We start from the raw sequence: 18,240 nt of genomic DNA, 5'->3' as shown, positions 1-18,240 counted from the left end.
ACAAGGTTAAAGCCACCAGCCACTCTGAGGGAGAAAGATTAGGTGCTCTGCTCCCATATTTATTCTTGGAAACCCACAGGAGCAGTTTTTCTCTGTCCTGTAGGGTCCCTTGGATTCCCGAAACAAACATAAGCCAGTCTTTAAAAACTTTTAACTTCAAATATGTCATCATGATAAGGCAAGGCTAATCCCTTTCCTTGTATGAATATTAGCATCGATCATTCAAAAGATACTCATCCCAATATACACATACAGTTCACGCTTACTGTCCAAAAGTAGTGTAGATTTAAGGGGCTCATCTACTAAATGGTTTTGCACAAAGTCGTATGCCTGAGGGCTTGAGCACAGTGGATTTCCAAAAGAGCAAACTATGGTGGGAAGAGCATATAGAAAATAGACTGCATTTCAGTTCCATTTCTCCTGCCCTAAAATGTTTTCTGTGCATTACATTCTTTGTAGAATTAGAAGTTTCAGGTTAATGAACTTCTAAATTGTTCTAATAACTTCATGATTATTAAGTCATTTTTGGACTTTTTTTATGCCCAATGAATGTAATGAGTTTTCTCATTTTGTATTTTTATGCAGGTTAATGGTGCAATGTAAGAAACCTTTAAAAGTTTCTGATGAACTAGTGCAGCAATATCAAATTAAAAATCAGTATCTCTCAGCAATAGCATCAGATGCAGAACAAGAACCTAAAATTGATCCATATGCATTTGTTGAAGGAGATGAGGAATTCCTTTTTCCTGATAAGAAAGATAGACAAAATATTGAGAGAGAACCTGGGAAAAAACACAAGGTAAGAGAAATCAACATACACCAAAGGTTAACCCAATAATTTGGTAGCACTGCATTTCTTACCACATTTATCTTAATTTTTGTTTTTCTTCTAAAATAGATCTAATTTAGAAAACATTTTTTAGTATGTAAAATCAGACACATGGTACAAAATTCAAGAATTTGAATGTAGTTTAAATTATAGCTATACTCCGGTAAAGGAAATATATCTATTGCTTATTTTTAAAGTTTCAATTTTTTTTCTTAGTTGTAGAAAGCATAATAACTTATTTTATAAATGAAGGCAGAACATTTAGATAGACTGTTCTGATATTGAGTTAAAATATGCTGTGAGTAAGTTATCTTTTTCCAAAAATATACAGTAGATGCCCTGGTTTGTAAAAAGTTTGATATTTTTGAGTATGTGATTCAAGAACTTACAAAGCCTCTACAATTAAAATTTTATTTTAATGTATAGAAAGTGAAATATTTGACCATCTAGAAAACTGCTCAGTATGAGTTTTGCTTGAAATAGAAAAGTTCAACTGTAAGAAGGCAGTGATTTACTAGAACATAGGCTTTGGAATTTGATGCCTTTAAGTTGAAATCAAAATTCTCAATACCTCTCAGCTATAGATTATCCTTTTTTAAAATCATTTTATTAGGGGCTCATCCAACTCTTATCACAATCCATACATACATCAATTGTGTAAAGCACATTTGTACATTCATTGCCCTCATCATTCTCAAACATTTGCTCTCCACCTAAGCCCCTGGCATCAGCTCCTCACTCCCCCCTCCCCCCTCCCTCATGAACCCTTGAGAATTTATAAATTATTATTTTGTCATATCTTTCCCTGTCCGACATCTCCACCCACTTTGCTATTGTCCGTCCCCCAGGGAGGAGGTTATATGTAGATCCTTGCAATCGGTTCCCCCTTTCCAACCCACCCTCCCCTCCACTCTCCCAGTATCGCCAATCATACCACTGGTCCTGAAGGGATCATCCACCCTGGTTTCCCTGTGTTTCCAGTTCCCATCTGTACCAGTGTACATCCTCTGGTCTAGCCAGATTTGTAAAGTAGAATTGGGATCATGATAGTGGGAGTCACGGGAGACGCATTTAGGAACTAGAGGAAAGTTGTGTTTCATCATTGCTACATCACACTCTAACTGGCTCATATCCTCCCCAAGACCTTTCTGTAAGGGGATGTCCAGTGGCCTATAAGTGGGCTTTGGGTCTCCACTCTGCACTCGCCCCCCTCATTCACAGTGATATGATTTTTTTTTGTTCTGATGATACCTGATCCCTTCGACACCTCATGATCTCACAGTCTGGTGTGCTGCTTCCATGTGGGCTTTGTTGCTTCTCAGTTAGATGGCTGCTTGTTTACCTTCAAGCCTTTAAGACCCCAGACGCTATATCTTTTGATAGTAGGGCACCATCAGTTTTCTTTGCCACATTTGCTTATGCACCCATTTGTCTTCAGTGATTGTATCAGGGAGGTGAGCACACAATAATATGATTTTTGGTTCTTTGATGCCTGATAACTGATCCCTTCGGCACCTCATGATCAGGCAGGCTGGTGTGCTTCTTCCATGTGGGCTTAGTTGCTTCTGAGCTAGATGGCCGACAATAGATTATCTTTAGAGCCTCTGTTTTATGTGTAAGATAAGTGCTAATTTTACCTGAAAAGTTAATAGTGAGAATGAGTAGTAATGAATGTGGAACCAGTTAGGAGAATGTTTGGCACATAGTTTGCTACTCAGTATTTGGTAGATTTTATTGTTGATAAATTGCATATTTTGCCCTAACATGTAATGCTATACTGCTTTCAGGTAGAAGATGGAACATCAAGTGTAACAGTGTTATCACATGAAGAAGATGCAATGTCATTATTTAGTCACTCTATCAAGCAAGGTAAATAATTTATTTCCTATTCAAAATGTTGCATCTAGGGACTATTACTAAAAAGTGAAGCTGATGATACTGTATGACTTAAAATTCCATTTTGTATAATGTTTCACATAAAGAGAGACCTTCCTAGCAACAATGGGTTTATTGTTCAACTTTTATTGGGAGAAATTGAGGTGATTGAAATTGTTTCAAATTGTTCAAATTTCGTTCCTGTTTTACAGATGAAAAGAATATTCTTATTTGTAAAGTTAAGAGAATTGATTAGATTTTTGAAAGTATATCATTGGACCTTTCTTCTTGATCTATCCTAGACTTGAAGCTCTGCTGAAACTTGTCCACTATGGGTAGTACTGCTAATGTGTGAAAGACTAGTGGTATAGCTGTCAAGGTTTTAATAACAGTATGATACCAGAATATGACAAATCGACTTAGAGGTGTGGTGGATTCTAGGATCTAAAGAGTCCCCAGGGACAGGGTGAGGCAGGGGAAACCTTTGAAAAGTTTAGGGAAACGTTCCACTGTCTTGTAAGTCCATTTTTCCATGGACTTTTTGAAGCTCCTCATTTGTAATTCCCTTGTGCCTGTGGTATGGATTTCTGAAAATGTAGACATGGAGCACTTTCTGGATCATCCCTTATGGTGAAGAGTCTTTATTTATTTATTTATTTTTTTTGCCCCTCGCCCCGGCCGGGGCAGCGGCGCGGGCTCAGGCGGGCGCCCGCGGCAAAGAGTCTTTAGAAAGCATCGGAGAAAGTGACTTTCATAGTCTGAAAGTAAGAGCTGTTTCAAGTTAGTTGATACTCAGAGGATGATTTCGAAGGTTATTTAGCAAATTTTTTTTTTAAGTGAAACTATAAGGAAGCTTAAACTTCCCTTGTATTTGTAATTTATTTAAAGTAATCATGTTTTTCCTCCCTCTGATTTTGGGGAAAGATTAAAAGCTAAATAAAATTCTAGATCTCAAATACAGCTTAATTAAGAGATAATATTTTTTGAGTGCTTAAGTGTATGGCAATAGACAAAGTGCTTTACCTTCATTCTGTCACATTGACTTCTTAGTAGGTGCCATTCCTAAAGCATGGAGGGGATGAGAAATTTGCTCAGGGCCTACATAGGTAGAACTGAGATTCAAATTAATCATCTGTCAAAATTAGTAGTCTGCCAGAGCTCCTAATTATTGTATTGTGCTTTTCATTAAAGGAAGATAGAAAAATTAAAATGTGACTGTGTGTTTAGTTTTCTTATTTTAATGGTGTTAGTTTTTATATGTTAGTTTCATTATTTATGTCGTGTACTTCAGCTATGCTATGGCTTACGTGGCCTTTGTTGCTTCCAGGAAGGGGTACTATCATTTATTTATAACTTTATTTCTATGACAAAAAATTCATGATTTCTTTTTTATATATATGTCTTATAACTGAAGGTTATAAGTTTAAACGTGTCTAAACTATTAGTGATACCTATGTGATCAGTAGTAGAGTTTTGTTTTTCTGATTGACATGTGTAGATGCTCCACGCCCTACTAGTCATGCCCGACCTCCATCAACCAGTTTGATTTATGACTCAGACTTGGCTGTCTCTTATACTGACCTGGATAATCTCTTCAATTCTGATGAAGATGAGCTAACAGTAAGTATCCTATTAGGACTGTGTGTTTTATTTACTTTTTTCCCTTTCAAAAGTTATCTGTGATTTTCCTTTTCTTTCTTTCTAACTCTAAACAATAGGAAACATGTTAGAAGCATTAGCGCTAAAATACTTAAAATGAAGTCCCATTCATTATTAGAGTTTTTTTTTCTTTTAACCTTGTACTACTTGAGCATTTTTGACATCAGCTGACTTATAAACTTCAAAATGATTTTTGTTTGTGTGAGTCACAGACGCACATGATTGATTAAGCATAACTTGAGCTACCAAGTATTCTTTTTCTTCAGTCCTTAGGAAGCAGAATTAGTTTCTTATTCTCTGATCTTTTAGTTTAAAAAATGACACTGGAATTGGCTCATTTAGAGAATACATACAAAGTAATTAACATTAAATATATGTGCCTTGCCCATTAACAAATGCCACTTTTGGATTTGCTTGGTATCACAGTCATTACTATAAGACATATATATTTATAACAATGAAAGAAGGAAAATTAAGAACACCCATTTGCAGAGAAAAGGAGAGAGAAAAAAATTAAAACTTAATATGAGATTCCCTAGTGTGTCAAATCTGGAAAATTATTGAATTGGGTGTTGCATTATTTTAAAAGGGAATTCTTTTTTTCATCTGCTTAAAGGTAACTTGTAAACTTTTTTTTTTTTAACTTGTAAACTTCTAGGATACATTTTGGTTTTGTCCTATGTAATCAGTGCTTTAAATCCTGTCAGTATATAGATTTGTATACATGTAGACAGACATTTGGTTCCTTCAGTTACATGAGAGAAGGCAAATATGTGTATGCACGAACTTTTACTCTGCATCCTGTAATATGATATATTTAAGGGTACAATTTACTAGGCAAATATAGTTATGGTGCATTCATAGCTTCTCTTTGCTATCGTTCATGTATCAGCTGTAGCCCCTCTCCAAGAAGGGTAACATAGCATCAATGTTATCAGCTCTAAAAATATTGATGATAGGATAGAAATGTTCAACTTGTTTATTCAATGTATTAAAATATCCTTAAAACAACAACAACAAAAACTTACTTTTAGTTAGGGACCCTATTGCTGTGTCATGTCTGCTCCTTCTTGGGTTTGCTTAGTTACCTTTTCAGTATTTTTCAAAGGTGAGATTATAAAAGCAATGTTAAAGTGCAAATCTAGATGAATGATTGATTACATACTTCTGACTCATAGTAACCCAGACTTCCTCATCTTTCTCCTGTGGGACAGCTTGTGGGCATAACCCCCTACCCCCAACATCTGTTTATTGACCCAGTGTTAAACCTACTGCACTGCTAGGACTCACTGATTGATTATATATAGGAGACATTAAAGTTATCCATAAAATAAAGGTGTACAAAACACTCGTCATTTTCTCTGGAGGAACTTTCCCTTTATTGATTTTGGATTAGTGATTGCCTCATGTGTTTTATGTCTTTTAAGCTTGTCTAATAATTTCTTAGATCCATCCTAAATTCAAAATGTTAGTTTTGATGAGAGGACTTTACTTTTAAATTATATATGATGACCATTTAAAGATTATGTTGCTTAAAAAAATGTTGCTTGTAAAGTTTCTGATAAAAATGTGTGTATGTGTGTGGTTCTTTTAATAGCCTGGATCTAAAAAATCAACAAATGGATCAGATGATAAATCCAGCTGTAAGGAATCAAAAGCAGGAAATCTGGACCCATTATCTTGCATAAGTAAGTTTTTCAAATTTGTCCTCCAGGTAAATAGGTACACTTAGGATCACAATAAAACTATTCCTTCCTCTTCAGGAAATACAAACTCGCCTCATTTTCGTTATAGGTTAAAATATGTGTTTTATTAAATACAGGCACTGCAGATCTTCATAAGATGTATCCTACACCACCATCGTTGGAACAGCATATTATGGGATTTTCTCCAATGAACATGAATAATAAAGAATATGGTAGTATGGATACGACACCTGGAGGAACTGTTCTGGAAGGAAATACTTCTAACATAGGAGCACAGTTCAGAATAGAGGTTGATGAGGGATTCTGTAGCCCAAAGCCTTCTGAAATTAAGGTAAATATTTTATGTTTCTAGGCAAAAAATTCACTACTGAGTTGATTTTTTTATCTTAGCATCATTTCATGATTCTATTGTAGTTAACATTTGGATTGTAATGGTGACACTATAACATTTGTGTTTAAGAATACAGAGTATTTTTATATTTAGTTTAAAGTGGGATGAAGGGGTCAGTGTTAGCCAGCACCCTCTGACTCCCGTAGGAGATAATATACTGAAAACCATGGTTTTTTATATTGTAGGATTTTTCTTATGTCTACAAGCCCGAAAATTGTCAAGTTCTAGTGGGATGTTCCATGTTTGCACCTCTTAAAACTCTACCAAGCCAATGCTTGCCTCCTATCAAATTGCCAGAAGAGTGTATTTATCGTCAGAGTTGGACTGTTGGAAAATTGGAATTGCTTCATTCAGGGCCGGCAATGCCGTTCATTAAAGAGGGGTATGTATGGTTTGTCCAATAATTATAGTGTAATGAATGTTGGTGTGGGTTTATATAATATATAGAATGACTTGGTATACTAAAAATGGACACTGGTTTTTTAAATTCTTTAAGTTGATTTTAGTTAAACGGTTATAATGTTAATAGTGGGTATAGGTAAACTAGAAAACATAGGGGGCATTATACTTTACTTCAAAATTACTTTTTCTTTTAGCCTAAATTTTTAAATCACTCCCGTTTATTATTTGCTGTATTTCAACACACACACTTCTCACATTGTAGCATAGCATCCCTTAAATGGTAACTCATAATTGGTAGCATTTTAAAATTGCCATTGTCTCTTTTCCGTGTGAAAACCCGTTGTCTGAGTGTGTTTTATAACCATAGAATTAATGAAATATATGTGTTTGTGTGTGTATGAAATATACAGATAGTAAATGTAGTTATCTCTGTAGATAGGGCTACAGATTTTCTTTATAATTTTGGAACTAGTATCACTCTTAAGGCATAATTATACTTCAAAATTTTTCATTAATTGTTCTTTCATAGTTTAATGTTACCGAAAAACATATGGCACATTTTTTATTGTATTCACAATTCTAATGTATTGTTCATTTATATGTGTTTGTTTTTTTTACCATGGGACCCTAGCGATGGAAATACAATGGATCCAGAATATGGCCCTGCTTATACACCTCAAACTCATACTTCTTTTGGAATGCCTCCTAGCAGTGCACCTCCTAGTAATGGTGGAGCAGGAATTCTTCCTTCTCCATCCACCCCTAGATTTCCAACTCCAAGGACTCCAAGGACCCCAAGGACTCCTCGTGGAGCCGGTGGGCCTGCTAGTGCTCAAGGTTCTGTCAAGTATGAAAATTCGGACTTGTATTCACCAGCTTCTACACCATCCACTTGCAGACCCCTCAATTCTGTTGAACCTGCAACTGTCCCTTCCATCCCTGAGGCACACAGTCTTTATGTAAACCTCATCCTTTCAGAATCAGTTATGAATTTGTTTAAAGACTGTAATTTTGATAGTTGCTGTATCTGTGTCTGCAACATGAATATCAAGGGTGCCGATGTTGGAGTTTACATTCCAGATCCAACGCAGGAAGCCCAGTATCGGTGTACCTGTGGGTTCAGTGCTGTCATGAACAGAAAATTTGGAAACAATTCAGGATTATTTCTTGAAGATGAACTAGATATCATAGGACGCAACACAGAATGCGGCAAAGAAGCAGAAAAACGTTTTGAAGCTCTCAGGGCTACTTCTGCTGAACATGTGAATGGAGGACTGAAAGAATCAGAAAAGTTGCCAGATGAGCTGATATTATTACTACAAGATCAGTGCACTAATTTATTTTCACCCTTTGGAGCAGCAGACCAAGAACCTGTCCCCAAAATTGGTATAATTACCAATTGGGTCCGAGTTGAAGAACGGGACTGTTGCAATGACTGTTACCTTGCATTAGAACATGGGCGTCAGTTCATGGATAATATGTCAGGAGGAAAAGTTGATGAGGCTCTCGTAAAAAGTTCCTGCTTACATCCTTGGTCCAAAAGAAATGGTAAGTGTTTGAACAAAATACTGTTTTGTTACTTTTCCTTTAGTTGAATGACTTTACTTGCCTTTGGTTTATAGGAAAAAGTACTACAAGCAATTTTTCTTTTTATATATATATATATATATATATATAAGATACTCGAGTATAAGCCAGCCTGAATATCTGCCAAGGCACCTAATTTTACCATAAAAACTGCATTAAAAATGTATTGGAAAACTCAGCTTATACACGAGTATGTACAGTGTATATATGTTTAAGGTAAAATACTGTGTTTTGGGTGAAATTTTACTTGGAAAATTGGGTTTCCATTTAACAATTTTTAAACAAATTTGTTCCATGAAATCTAAATGTACCCTTTTTTGCAGTTTGATTGATACATAATTCATATACCATACAATATAGTGGTTTAAACACATTAAAGCGTTGTGAGGTCATCACCACAAACAATTTTAGAACATTCTCTTCATTCTTGTACTCATTAGCTCCCCTTTCCTCCTAACCTTTCCTTCCATAACCCTTAAGAAACTATTAATCCAGTTGCGGTCTCTATATTGACCTATCCTGGATTTCATGTAAAGAAAAACATTCAACTCTTCATACCCCCAACAAGTTACAAAATTAAACACAGAAAAGCCTCAATCCTAAAGAAAGCAGAAAATAATTAAAACTAGAACAAATGTAAAAGTTTTGAAAAGATTGAGAACAAAGGATGAGGTATTAAATTTTGACCTAACTACAGCAGTATTAATCGATTTTGCACTTTGGAGACAAGGTTGTTCGTATCCCTAATCAGTGGTCAGGGGATTTCCCAGATGTTTTATCCACATGGGAATGCTGCCAGGGGATTTTGAGCTTTCACTGTCATCCAAGCCTTCTGCACACTGGGTGCTTAGAATGTAAGCTCTAATCCTGTTCCCTCCTCTGGTTTTGGATTTTATGTACAATACTTGGATCTCACTAGATGGTATGCCTCTTTTGTGTGACTTTAGCTGACAACTTACTGAGATGGGTGCTTGTTTTAAGGCAAGCCTTTAAGACCCCAGACAAAAATTTTTTTTTACAACCAAGCACCATCTGATTTCTTCACCACACTACTGTAGCATCCATATCTTCAGTTATTGCTTCTTGAGAGCAAGAATTGAGTAAGGCCGTTTCATAAGAACTAATTGTTCTTATAAAACAACAACTAATTGTTCTTAAATTGGGGCTTATGGTTAGTTCAAGTTCAAAATCCATTCATATAGCTATACTATATGCCACTGGTATGTTCTAGAGATATCATTATCATTTTATTTGGGAATATTATAAATCATCCCTGTTGAGAATATGGCAATTCTATTGGTAGTATCATGAACTTAGCCAGTGGTATAGAATTGAAGTAAGGCTTAGAAAATTAAAGTGAAAAATAAAGTTTTAAAGAGAAGAAAACTAAAGTGTACATGTGTAAGCCATCTTTTTAGATTAACATACATTGATTATTGACTTGTACAACTCGAGACCGAATACTATTTATACAAACAGTGAGGGGTGGCACTAGGGCAAAACTTTCAGTAACACTCATATATTAAGGCAAACTAATACTGCTGGACTAAGATGTCATAATGAAGCAAAGGCAGTATTAAAATAGCAAATATATAATAGTCGTAGGTTGCCAATTACTGGGCACTTTCAAAGCAAGAAATTGGAACCAAAGTCCAGTGACTTCCAACAGCATAATTTTGAGGTAGTAGTCACCTCCTTCTCACACTGCAGTATTTCAGTATGAAGTCCAAAGGGAGTGTTTCAGTTCCTTCAGTCTGCTACAAGTATGTCTAAGGTAATGTTGGGTTTGCTTAGTGGTGTTTCCAAATTGGATCTTTCTTGTATGGGCAATGAAGGTTGTTATGTTATGTACCTTGAAAAGACAAATTCTAAAGTTCTGGTTGTCTGTAATTCAAGTGCTGGCTAGAAACTTGGTCAAAAGTACCTGATGAAGAACATAATACAGGAAGAGTATTCTTCTTTTGGGGATCTATATAAGTAATGTTAAGTAAAAGCAATTTTTGTGTGACTTGTTAAAAAGAAACCAGAACAAATTCATTGTCATGAATCTATTGCAATTCATAATGTCTATATAGGACAAAGTATACTGCCTCATATTTGTCTTATAAAGCGCATGGTGACTGAATTGCCTACATTAACCGAATTATACAATCAGGGCTCCTTTGAGTGGCTAATCAACAGAAAGAATCCATACTCGCTGCCTGGGAGTTGATGCTGATCCATTAGTGAACATTACAGGACAGGAGTTGAAAGCCCCATCTTTCTCCCTTGGAGCAGCTGGTGGCTTTGAATTGCTGACCTTGCACTATGCCACCAGGGCTCCTTTGGGTGACTAATAGAGACACTTAAAGGCTGATATTTTTATTTTTAAAAAACACTTTATTGGGAACTAATACAGATAACATATTCAGTCGCATCAAGCAGTACAATTGTTATCATAGTCAATTTCAAAATATTCTCTTCCTTCTGACATCAGCTCCCTTGTGTCTCCCACAGCTCACTTTGTCCCCTACTTAGAGCCCCCGCCCCGGAAACCCTTATTCTACTTGCTGTCTCTATAGGTTCATCAGTCTTGGATTGCATAGTCTGAAAAATAGAAAAGCATAACAAAAATTCAAGAGGGTCAAAATACATCAGATATAAACCTCAATGCGAACAACAACAAAAACTCAGAAAATGCTGAAAACCAGATAGGCCTAACATGCATCAGAGAAAGGAGAGGGGAATCAACTGACAAGGATTTTTTGTTTGTTTGTTTGTTTGTTTTTCTGACAAGGTTTTAAGTATTCAAGTCAGGTTTACCATTTTGATCTCCTGTAGGTCATCTCCAGTGTACTCTGTTTGATAACCAATTTCATCTCATCCCTTTATTATAGATAGAGGGAAATCACTAGAGGCTTATTTCCTATGTAGATCTTACAAATGTATTTTGGGCCCCCAGTGTCATCTGTCGCCTTCTGCAAACCAGAATCTCACAATTTAGAGATTGATATTATTCCCTCTTTTGCTTCAGATTATATGATTTACATCCTTCGGTCACTGATGTTGGTGTATAAACATCACACCGCTTTTTTTAAAGGGAAGATTTCCCAGCAGTTTAACTTTGCCAATTAAAATTGTGTTAATTGTAAATCTGTAATTGCACACTTAGTAGAATTATAAAGGATAACTCAACATTAATTACTAGAAAATTGCTAGATGTATTTTACTCAACCTTCTTTTACTGATTCAATATTTACTGAGCATCTAGTAGGAGTCAGCCACCTTTTTTGGTGCAACTTTGAACAAAGCAGACTTTTTCTTTGCTTATTTTGAGCTTTAATCTAGTGGAGAAGACAGATGATAAACAAATCATATAATCAGATTATGACTAGCATTAAAGAAAAAGCAGATTAAGAATGAGCAAAGAAAAGAGTGCTCTTTAAGAGATAAGATTAAAGAAGATTTTTCTAAGAAAGTATTATTGGAGCAAAGACTTAGATTAAAGAGGGTGAATGTTTTCTGAGGGAAGAATTTTACAGACAATATGAATGTGTGAAAATTCTGAGGAAGTAGTGTTTGCTTGTCATGCTTCAGGAGCAGCTAGAAGGTTGATTTGACTGGATTTCATTGGATAATGGAGGCAATAGTAGGAGATATAAAGCCTAAGAGATGAGGTAGCAAACACCCAAATAGTTCTCAACCTTCTTAATGCTGCTACCTTTTAATACAGTTCCCCATGTTGTGGTGACAACAACAACACCCCCACCGCCGCCATACAATTATTTTCATTGCTACTTCATAATTGTAATTTTGCTACTGTTAAGAATAGTTTGACTCCCAAAGGGGTTGCGAACTGTTTTGGGCAGCTGTGATCACACAAGTTGGTGTGCTTCTTCATGGGGGCTTCTCAGCTAGATGGCTGCTTCTTTATCTTCAAGCCTTTAAGACCCCAGATGCTATATCTTTTGATAGTCGGGCACCATCAGCTTTCTTCACTCCAGTTGCTTATACACCTGCTTTGTCTTCAGCGATCATCCCCTGTAGCGCTGTGGATTAGTAAGCCACATCCCTATGATCCTCTCTGTGTATTTACTCCTCTGAGCAGTATAATGGTCCTCAGGGCTTGGTGGGCCAGGTTGTTCTCCACTCTCTCTTCTTCCCCGTTCATTTGCTCATGTGTGCTCTGATCAGATATGTCCCTCTCCCTGAGCTGTAGCTTCAGTGCTGTCCTCTGAAGTGAATTCTTAGGTGGTGGGGGAGGGGTGCAGTTCACGTAGTTGGGATTGGGGCTGGCCCCTCAGACCTCTGTTGGTTCCTTGCTTCATGCCAACATGCTGCATTCACGTCTTGGAGCACTGGGTTAAAGTCTGGTCCCTGTGGAGATATAAACAATACTCTCTCCTTGGGTGGGTTAGTGCCCTGTTCCCCCACTACCCATTTCTTTTATTTTCCCCCCTCCTTTCCACTTGGCTACCATATGTATCCCTGGATTTGGTCTGACCCCTGCCATGTTATCTGGACCTCATACCAGGAATGTATGTATACAATAGCTATTTCCCTATGTCCTTTTTGCATTTTTAAGCTTAACTCAGCGGGTTCATGTTGTTCTTGTCCTTTTGTGCTTGGCTTACTTCACTTAGCATAATTTCCTCCAGTTCTTCCCATGCGGCGATGTGCTTCATATTTTCATCACTGCTTTTTAGGGATGCGTAGTATGTCATTGTAGGTATGTACCACAGTATTTTAATCCATTCATCTGTTGATGGAAATTTGGATTGTTTCCAACTCATTGCAATTGTGAACTGTGCTGCGATGAACATTTGTTTCTTGCCACTTCTGGTTATGTGCCCATTAGGGGGATTGCTGGGTTGTATGGTAGCTCGATTTCCATCTGTTTTAGATATCGCCAAATCAATTTCCACAGTGGTTGTACATACCTACAGGTCCACCAGCAGTGGATGACAGTTTCTGTCTCACCACAGCCCCTCCAACACTTGTTGCTTACTAATTTTTTTAATTTGGCCATCTTTGAGGGTATTAGGTAGTATCTCATAGTTGTTGTAATTTGCATTTCTCTTATTGCTAATGATTGGAAACATTTTCTCATATGTTTATTGGACATTCAGATTTCCAGCAGTTCAAACTTACCAGTTTGCTCCAAGGGAGAGAAAAAGAGGCTTTCTGCTTCTATAAAGATTCAGGCTAGAAAAAAACAAAAGATTCAGCCTTAGAAATCCAAGAGCGGCAGTTCTACTCTGTCCTATGGGATGAGTCAGAGTGGACTCCATCGCAGCGAGTTTGATTTGGGGTAATATCGTCATTACTACAATAATCACTTGTTGTGGTTAGATACCAGAGTCAGTTCTGATTGTAACGAGTAGGTTGGCTGTGGTAGTGAGGTGAGATGAGAAATCAGACCCTGTATGCAAAAGAATGAAATATCACCCAGTCCTGTGCTGTCTTCACAATCATAACTCATTGTCCAGCTACTGTGCCAGTTCATCTTGTTGAAGATTTTTTTAGCTGACTCCCTATTTTCCCAAGCATTTATATCCTTTTCCAGGAACTTGTTCCTCCTGATAACATATCCAAATTAGGATAGGCAAAGTCTTGCTATCCGCACTTCTAAGGAGCATTCAGGCTATACTGCTTCCAAGAGATGTATTTGTTGTTCAGACCAAACTAACATGAAACCCACTGCCATCTAAGTGATTCAGACTCAGAGCAACCTTGTGTAGGGTTTCCAAGACTAAATCTATACAAGAGCATAGAGTCATTCTCAAATGGAGTGGCTGGTGGGTTTGAACCACTGCTGTTAGCAGTCTAGTCCTTAACCCACAGTGTTACCAGGGCTTGTTATTCTGGCCAGCCCAATAATCTTTGCTACTATCATAATTTAAAGGCATCATTTCTTCATTAGTCTTCCATATTCCTTGTTCAGCTGTCTCATGCATATGAGGTGGTTGAAAATACCAAGACTTAGATCCAGGTATGCCTTAGTTCTCAAAGTAACATCTTTGCTCTTAAAACTTAGGATGTTTTGACTTCCTTCCATGAGCATTGAATGTGGATCCACGTATAATTAAATCTTTGACAGCTTCATTGTTTTCTTCATTTATCCTTATGTTGCTTATTGGTTCAGTTTTAAGGAATTTTGCTTTCTTCATATTTGGCATTTGTGATTAGGTGCATAAATTTAAATAATAGAGTTTTCAGAAGTAGATGGCCAAATCCTTCTTCCTAGTCTGTCTTAATCTTGAAGTTCCACTGAAATCTGCCCACTATGGGTCACCTTGCTGGTATTTGAAATACTGGTGGCATAGATTCCAACATCACAGCAATATAGAATCAACTGGCAGTTTGTCATACTGTGGTACAGTGGTAGAAAACCATCAATTAGATGTTTTCTTTCAGGCATGGTTAACCTACATTATAAAAATTGTCTCGATGTGCCACTTTTGACTGTAAACTGAATTACACAGGCACACTGTTTTAAAATGTGGTTCTTAGTTGCTAGGTGGTATGTGCCATATATAACTTCTGTTTGGTTTGTATCATTTGTTAATACATTTATTTTTGAACATATATTCAAAACAATGTGCTTACTATTTTGGTTGATAAGGAATTAGCCTGTCTTTAAATAGGAGCCCGTGTGCCATAATGGTTATGTAGTTTCTGCTAACCACAGAGTCAGTAATTCGAAATCACCAGCCCCTCAGTGGGATAAATACAAGGCTTTCGACTCCTGTAAAGAGTTATAGTATCAGAAATCCACAAAGGCATTTTTACCCTCTCCTTTGAGTGGCTAACTGCATGGTCAGCAATTCAAAACCACCAACGGTTTCTTGGGAGAAAGACAAGGTTTTCTATTCTCATGAAGAGTTAGTCTTAGAAACTCATAGAGCCAGTTCTACCCTGTCCTGTAGGATTGCTATGAGTCTGAGTCAACACAATGGCAGGGAGTTTGGGGTTTTTTGGGGGGGTTTTTTTGGTTATAGGATCACCACGAGTAGAAATGAACTTGGTGGCAGCGAATTTTGAGTTTTACCTTTAAATTAAATGGCTTATTGATTACTAGGAGAATTAAAATTACAATGCAGTGTTAAAAGAGGTAAAAAATAACCCAAATACCCATATATATATAGGAGGGTAGGTAAGTGAAAAGCAAAAACAAGTTCCCTGCCATTGAGTCGATTCTGACTCAGCAACCCTATAGGCCAGGGTAGAACTACCAACATGGTTTTCTGAGACTGTAACTATTGATGGAAGTAGAAAGCCCTATCTTTCTCCCAAGGAGTGGTTGGTGGGTTCAAATTGCTGGCTTTGCAGTTAGCAGCTCAACACGTAACCCACTGTAAACACTAGGGCTCTGATGTGTAGTGATTATGGTATAATACATAATTTATGTAAGCTCTGTAAATGAATAAAGTGGCATGTGACCAGTAAATGAATCTTTGTAATGGTGGTATGGGAGAGAAAAGTTACAAGCCACCGAAAGTTACATATTAGAAGACAACTTTTTTCTAAGGTTCTGAATGACACCACATTAAACGTATTTAGGTGCATGGAAAATTTTGGATATTAGTGTGTTAGTCTGGGGAGACTAGAGAAACAATTCATGAACACTCGTGTATAAGAAAGAGCTTTATATGTAAGAGCAATTGAATATTGAGAAAACATCCCAGCCCAGTCCAGATCAAGTTCATAAATCCAGTATTATTAGCCCATATGTCCAATCCAATCTATAAATTCTTCTTCAGACACACACAACACACACAATGATACCAAATGCAGGAAGATCACAGGCCAGTGGGTGGGAATTCTTGTGGATGCACTGGCATTGTAAGCATCTCAGTGCTAGCAGGGGTTTCCATGTGGCTTCTCTAGCTTAGAGCACTAGATTAATTCATGGGCCTTGTCAGTTGCAATGTCTCCCAGTGAACTTGTGTCCTGTCTCCAGGAAACTTTATCTCCAAAGTGCCTCCAAATGAGGTCATCATCCTACGACCTGATTGACAGGCTATACTCCACCCCTTCACTCTTAATCCTCTCAAATTGACAACAGATTATGTAACTACCACAGTTAGTTAATTCTTGAAAGGCAAGGGATAAAGATAGGCATAAGAATTTAAGATAGCTTATAGTGTTCTAATTCATGAACAGTGAAAATATCACAGGTGTTAGTTATACCCTGTTTCCCCGAAAATAAGACAGTGCCTTATATTAATTTTTGCTCCTGAAGATGCGCTAGGCTTTATTTTCAGGGGATGTCTTATTTTTCCATGAAGAAAAATACGGTACACATTTACTGTTTATTGTTTTATTAAAAGAGACCTCGCACTTCCTGTCTACTCCGGCTGCGCTGCGGCCAACATTGAGCTGTGCAGTGGCGCCTGCCGCTATGCTCCAGAGTCCAGAGTTACGGTAGCTTCGGGGGGCCTTATTTTCGGGGGGTGCCTTATGTTTCAGCAGGAGGCAAAACTGTAAGTAGGTCTTATTTTCGGGGGATGCCTTACTTTCGGGGAAACTGGGTATTAAGGGAATTCTATAAATCCATATATGAATCAATTATTAAACTATTTTGTTCATGACAGCATCACAAATGATGGAATTCATTGAAACTCTCTTGACATAGTGAGTTGTGTATTCAGATGTTAACCACAGGGTCAGCAGTTCATACCTACCAGTCATTCCACAGGAAAAATAATGAGGCTTTCTGCTTCTGTAAAGATATACAGTCTCAGAAACCCAAAGGGGCAGTTCTGCTCTGTCCTATATGGTTGTTATGTGTTAGAATCTAGACAATACAGCAAAGGGGTAAAAAATTATCCATGTATCTATCTAATCCCCACCCCCATCATAATTACTGTATGAACATTTTGTTTTCATTTTTTGTTGTTGCATTTTTTGAGATATGAGGGGTTTAGAATGCTGTGGACACATTTTATTATCTTTTCATTCCATTTTTCCAAGAACTTTTGGGAGACCCTTCATTATACAGTTCACTATTGAAAATGTACAATTGATTAATAGTCTTAAGTATATTCATAGAGTTGTGCAAACAGCAGTCTCCTCAGCTCTAAGCAACCACAAGTGATTTCTCTTTCTATAGATGTGGCTATTTTGTTGATATCATATAAATTAAATCATAAAATGTGAACTTTTGTGACTGACTTTTTTCAATGATCATTTATTTAACTATTTTTTACCTCTACAAGGCAGCAGGCATGGCACTAATCACTGTGGGTATCCCTTCCTTGTGGAAGGTCTAGGTGGCTTCTGGGAAGCTCAGCCATGGGTCCTGTACCCCACACTTCCTCCTACCTGTCGGACACCATGGTTAGCTGCCATGCAGGGTGGCCCCAAACGTGACCCTGGCCTTCTGGCAGATGCTCAGACAGCACTGAACCAGTCTGTTCTAGGGCTTCAGCCCCTTTTAACCCTAAAGATCAGACTTGAAATTTATATTCTTTTTCACTTGCTTTTCAACCACGTTTCAGCTTAAATATTACTTCATATTTATTTTTCTCTAGCAATTGTCACAGAGTATAATTTTAGTTTGCTTCATGTGGGTCTTTCCCTGCAGGATTTAAAAACCCCTGAAGATATGAGTAGGAATTTGTTTTCCACTATATTCCTAGCAGCTGGCTTAGTTCCTAATCCATGATAGATTTTATATATAAAGGAAGCAGCTTCAAAAACATTGTGGAAAATGGAGTTAAAAGATAGAAACTTAAAAAGCAAACTTCTTTTCTCAGCATAAGCTTCATAAATGCTTTTGTAAATGAAAATGCCAGCCGTTTAATCTG

At 37.2% G+C, this 18,240-nt stretch overlaps 1 protein-coding gene across 1 annotated transcript in view; it reads left to right on the top strand.

Moving 5' to 3' along the window:
• MED13 (mediator complex subunit 13) overlaps nt 1-18,240 on the top strand; it is a 90,374-nt gene that overhangs the window by 47,814 nt on the left and 24,320 nt on the right. The window contains exons 10-16 of the mRNA XM_075561493.1: nt 586-799; nt 2,617-2,698; nt 4,203-4,324; nt 5,961-6,051; nt 6,186-6,400; nt 6,646-6,842; nt 7,494-8,410. Coding sequence (XP_075417608.1) covers nt 586-799; nt 2,617-2,698; nt 4,203-4,324; nt 5,961-6,051; nt 6,186-6,400; nt 6,646-6,842; nt 7,494-8,410 — 1,838 coding nt within the window. The remainder of the gene's footprint in view (nt 1-585; nt 800-2,616; nt 2,699-4,202; nt 4,325-5,960; nt 6,052-6,185; nt 6,401-6,645; nt 6,843-7,493; nt 8,411-18,240) is intronic.

Source organism: Tenrec ecaudatus, chromosome 10, assembly GCF_050624435.1.
Source record: "Tenrec ecaudatus isolate mTenEca1 chromosome 10, mTenEca1.hap1, whole genome shotgun sequence".
Lineage (NCBI taxonomy): Eukaryota > Metazoa > Chordata > Mammalia > Afrosoricida > Tenrecidae > Tenrec > Tenrec ecaudatus.
The sequence above is the reverse complement of the archived record's forward strand: the minus strand, read 5'-3'. Positions and strand labels throughout refer to the sequence as shown.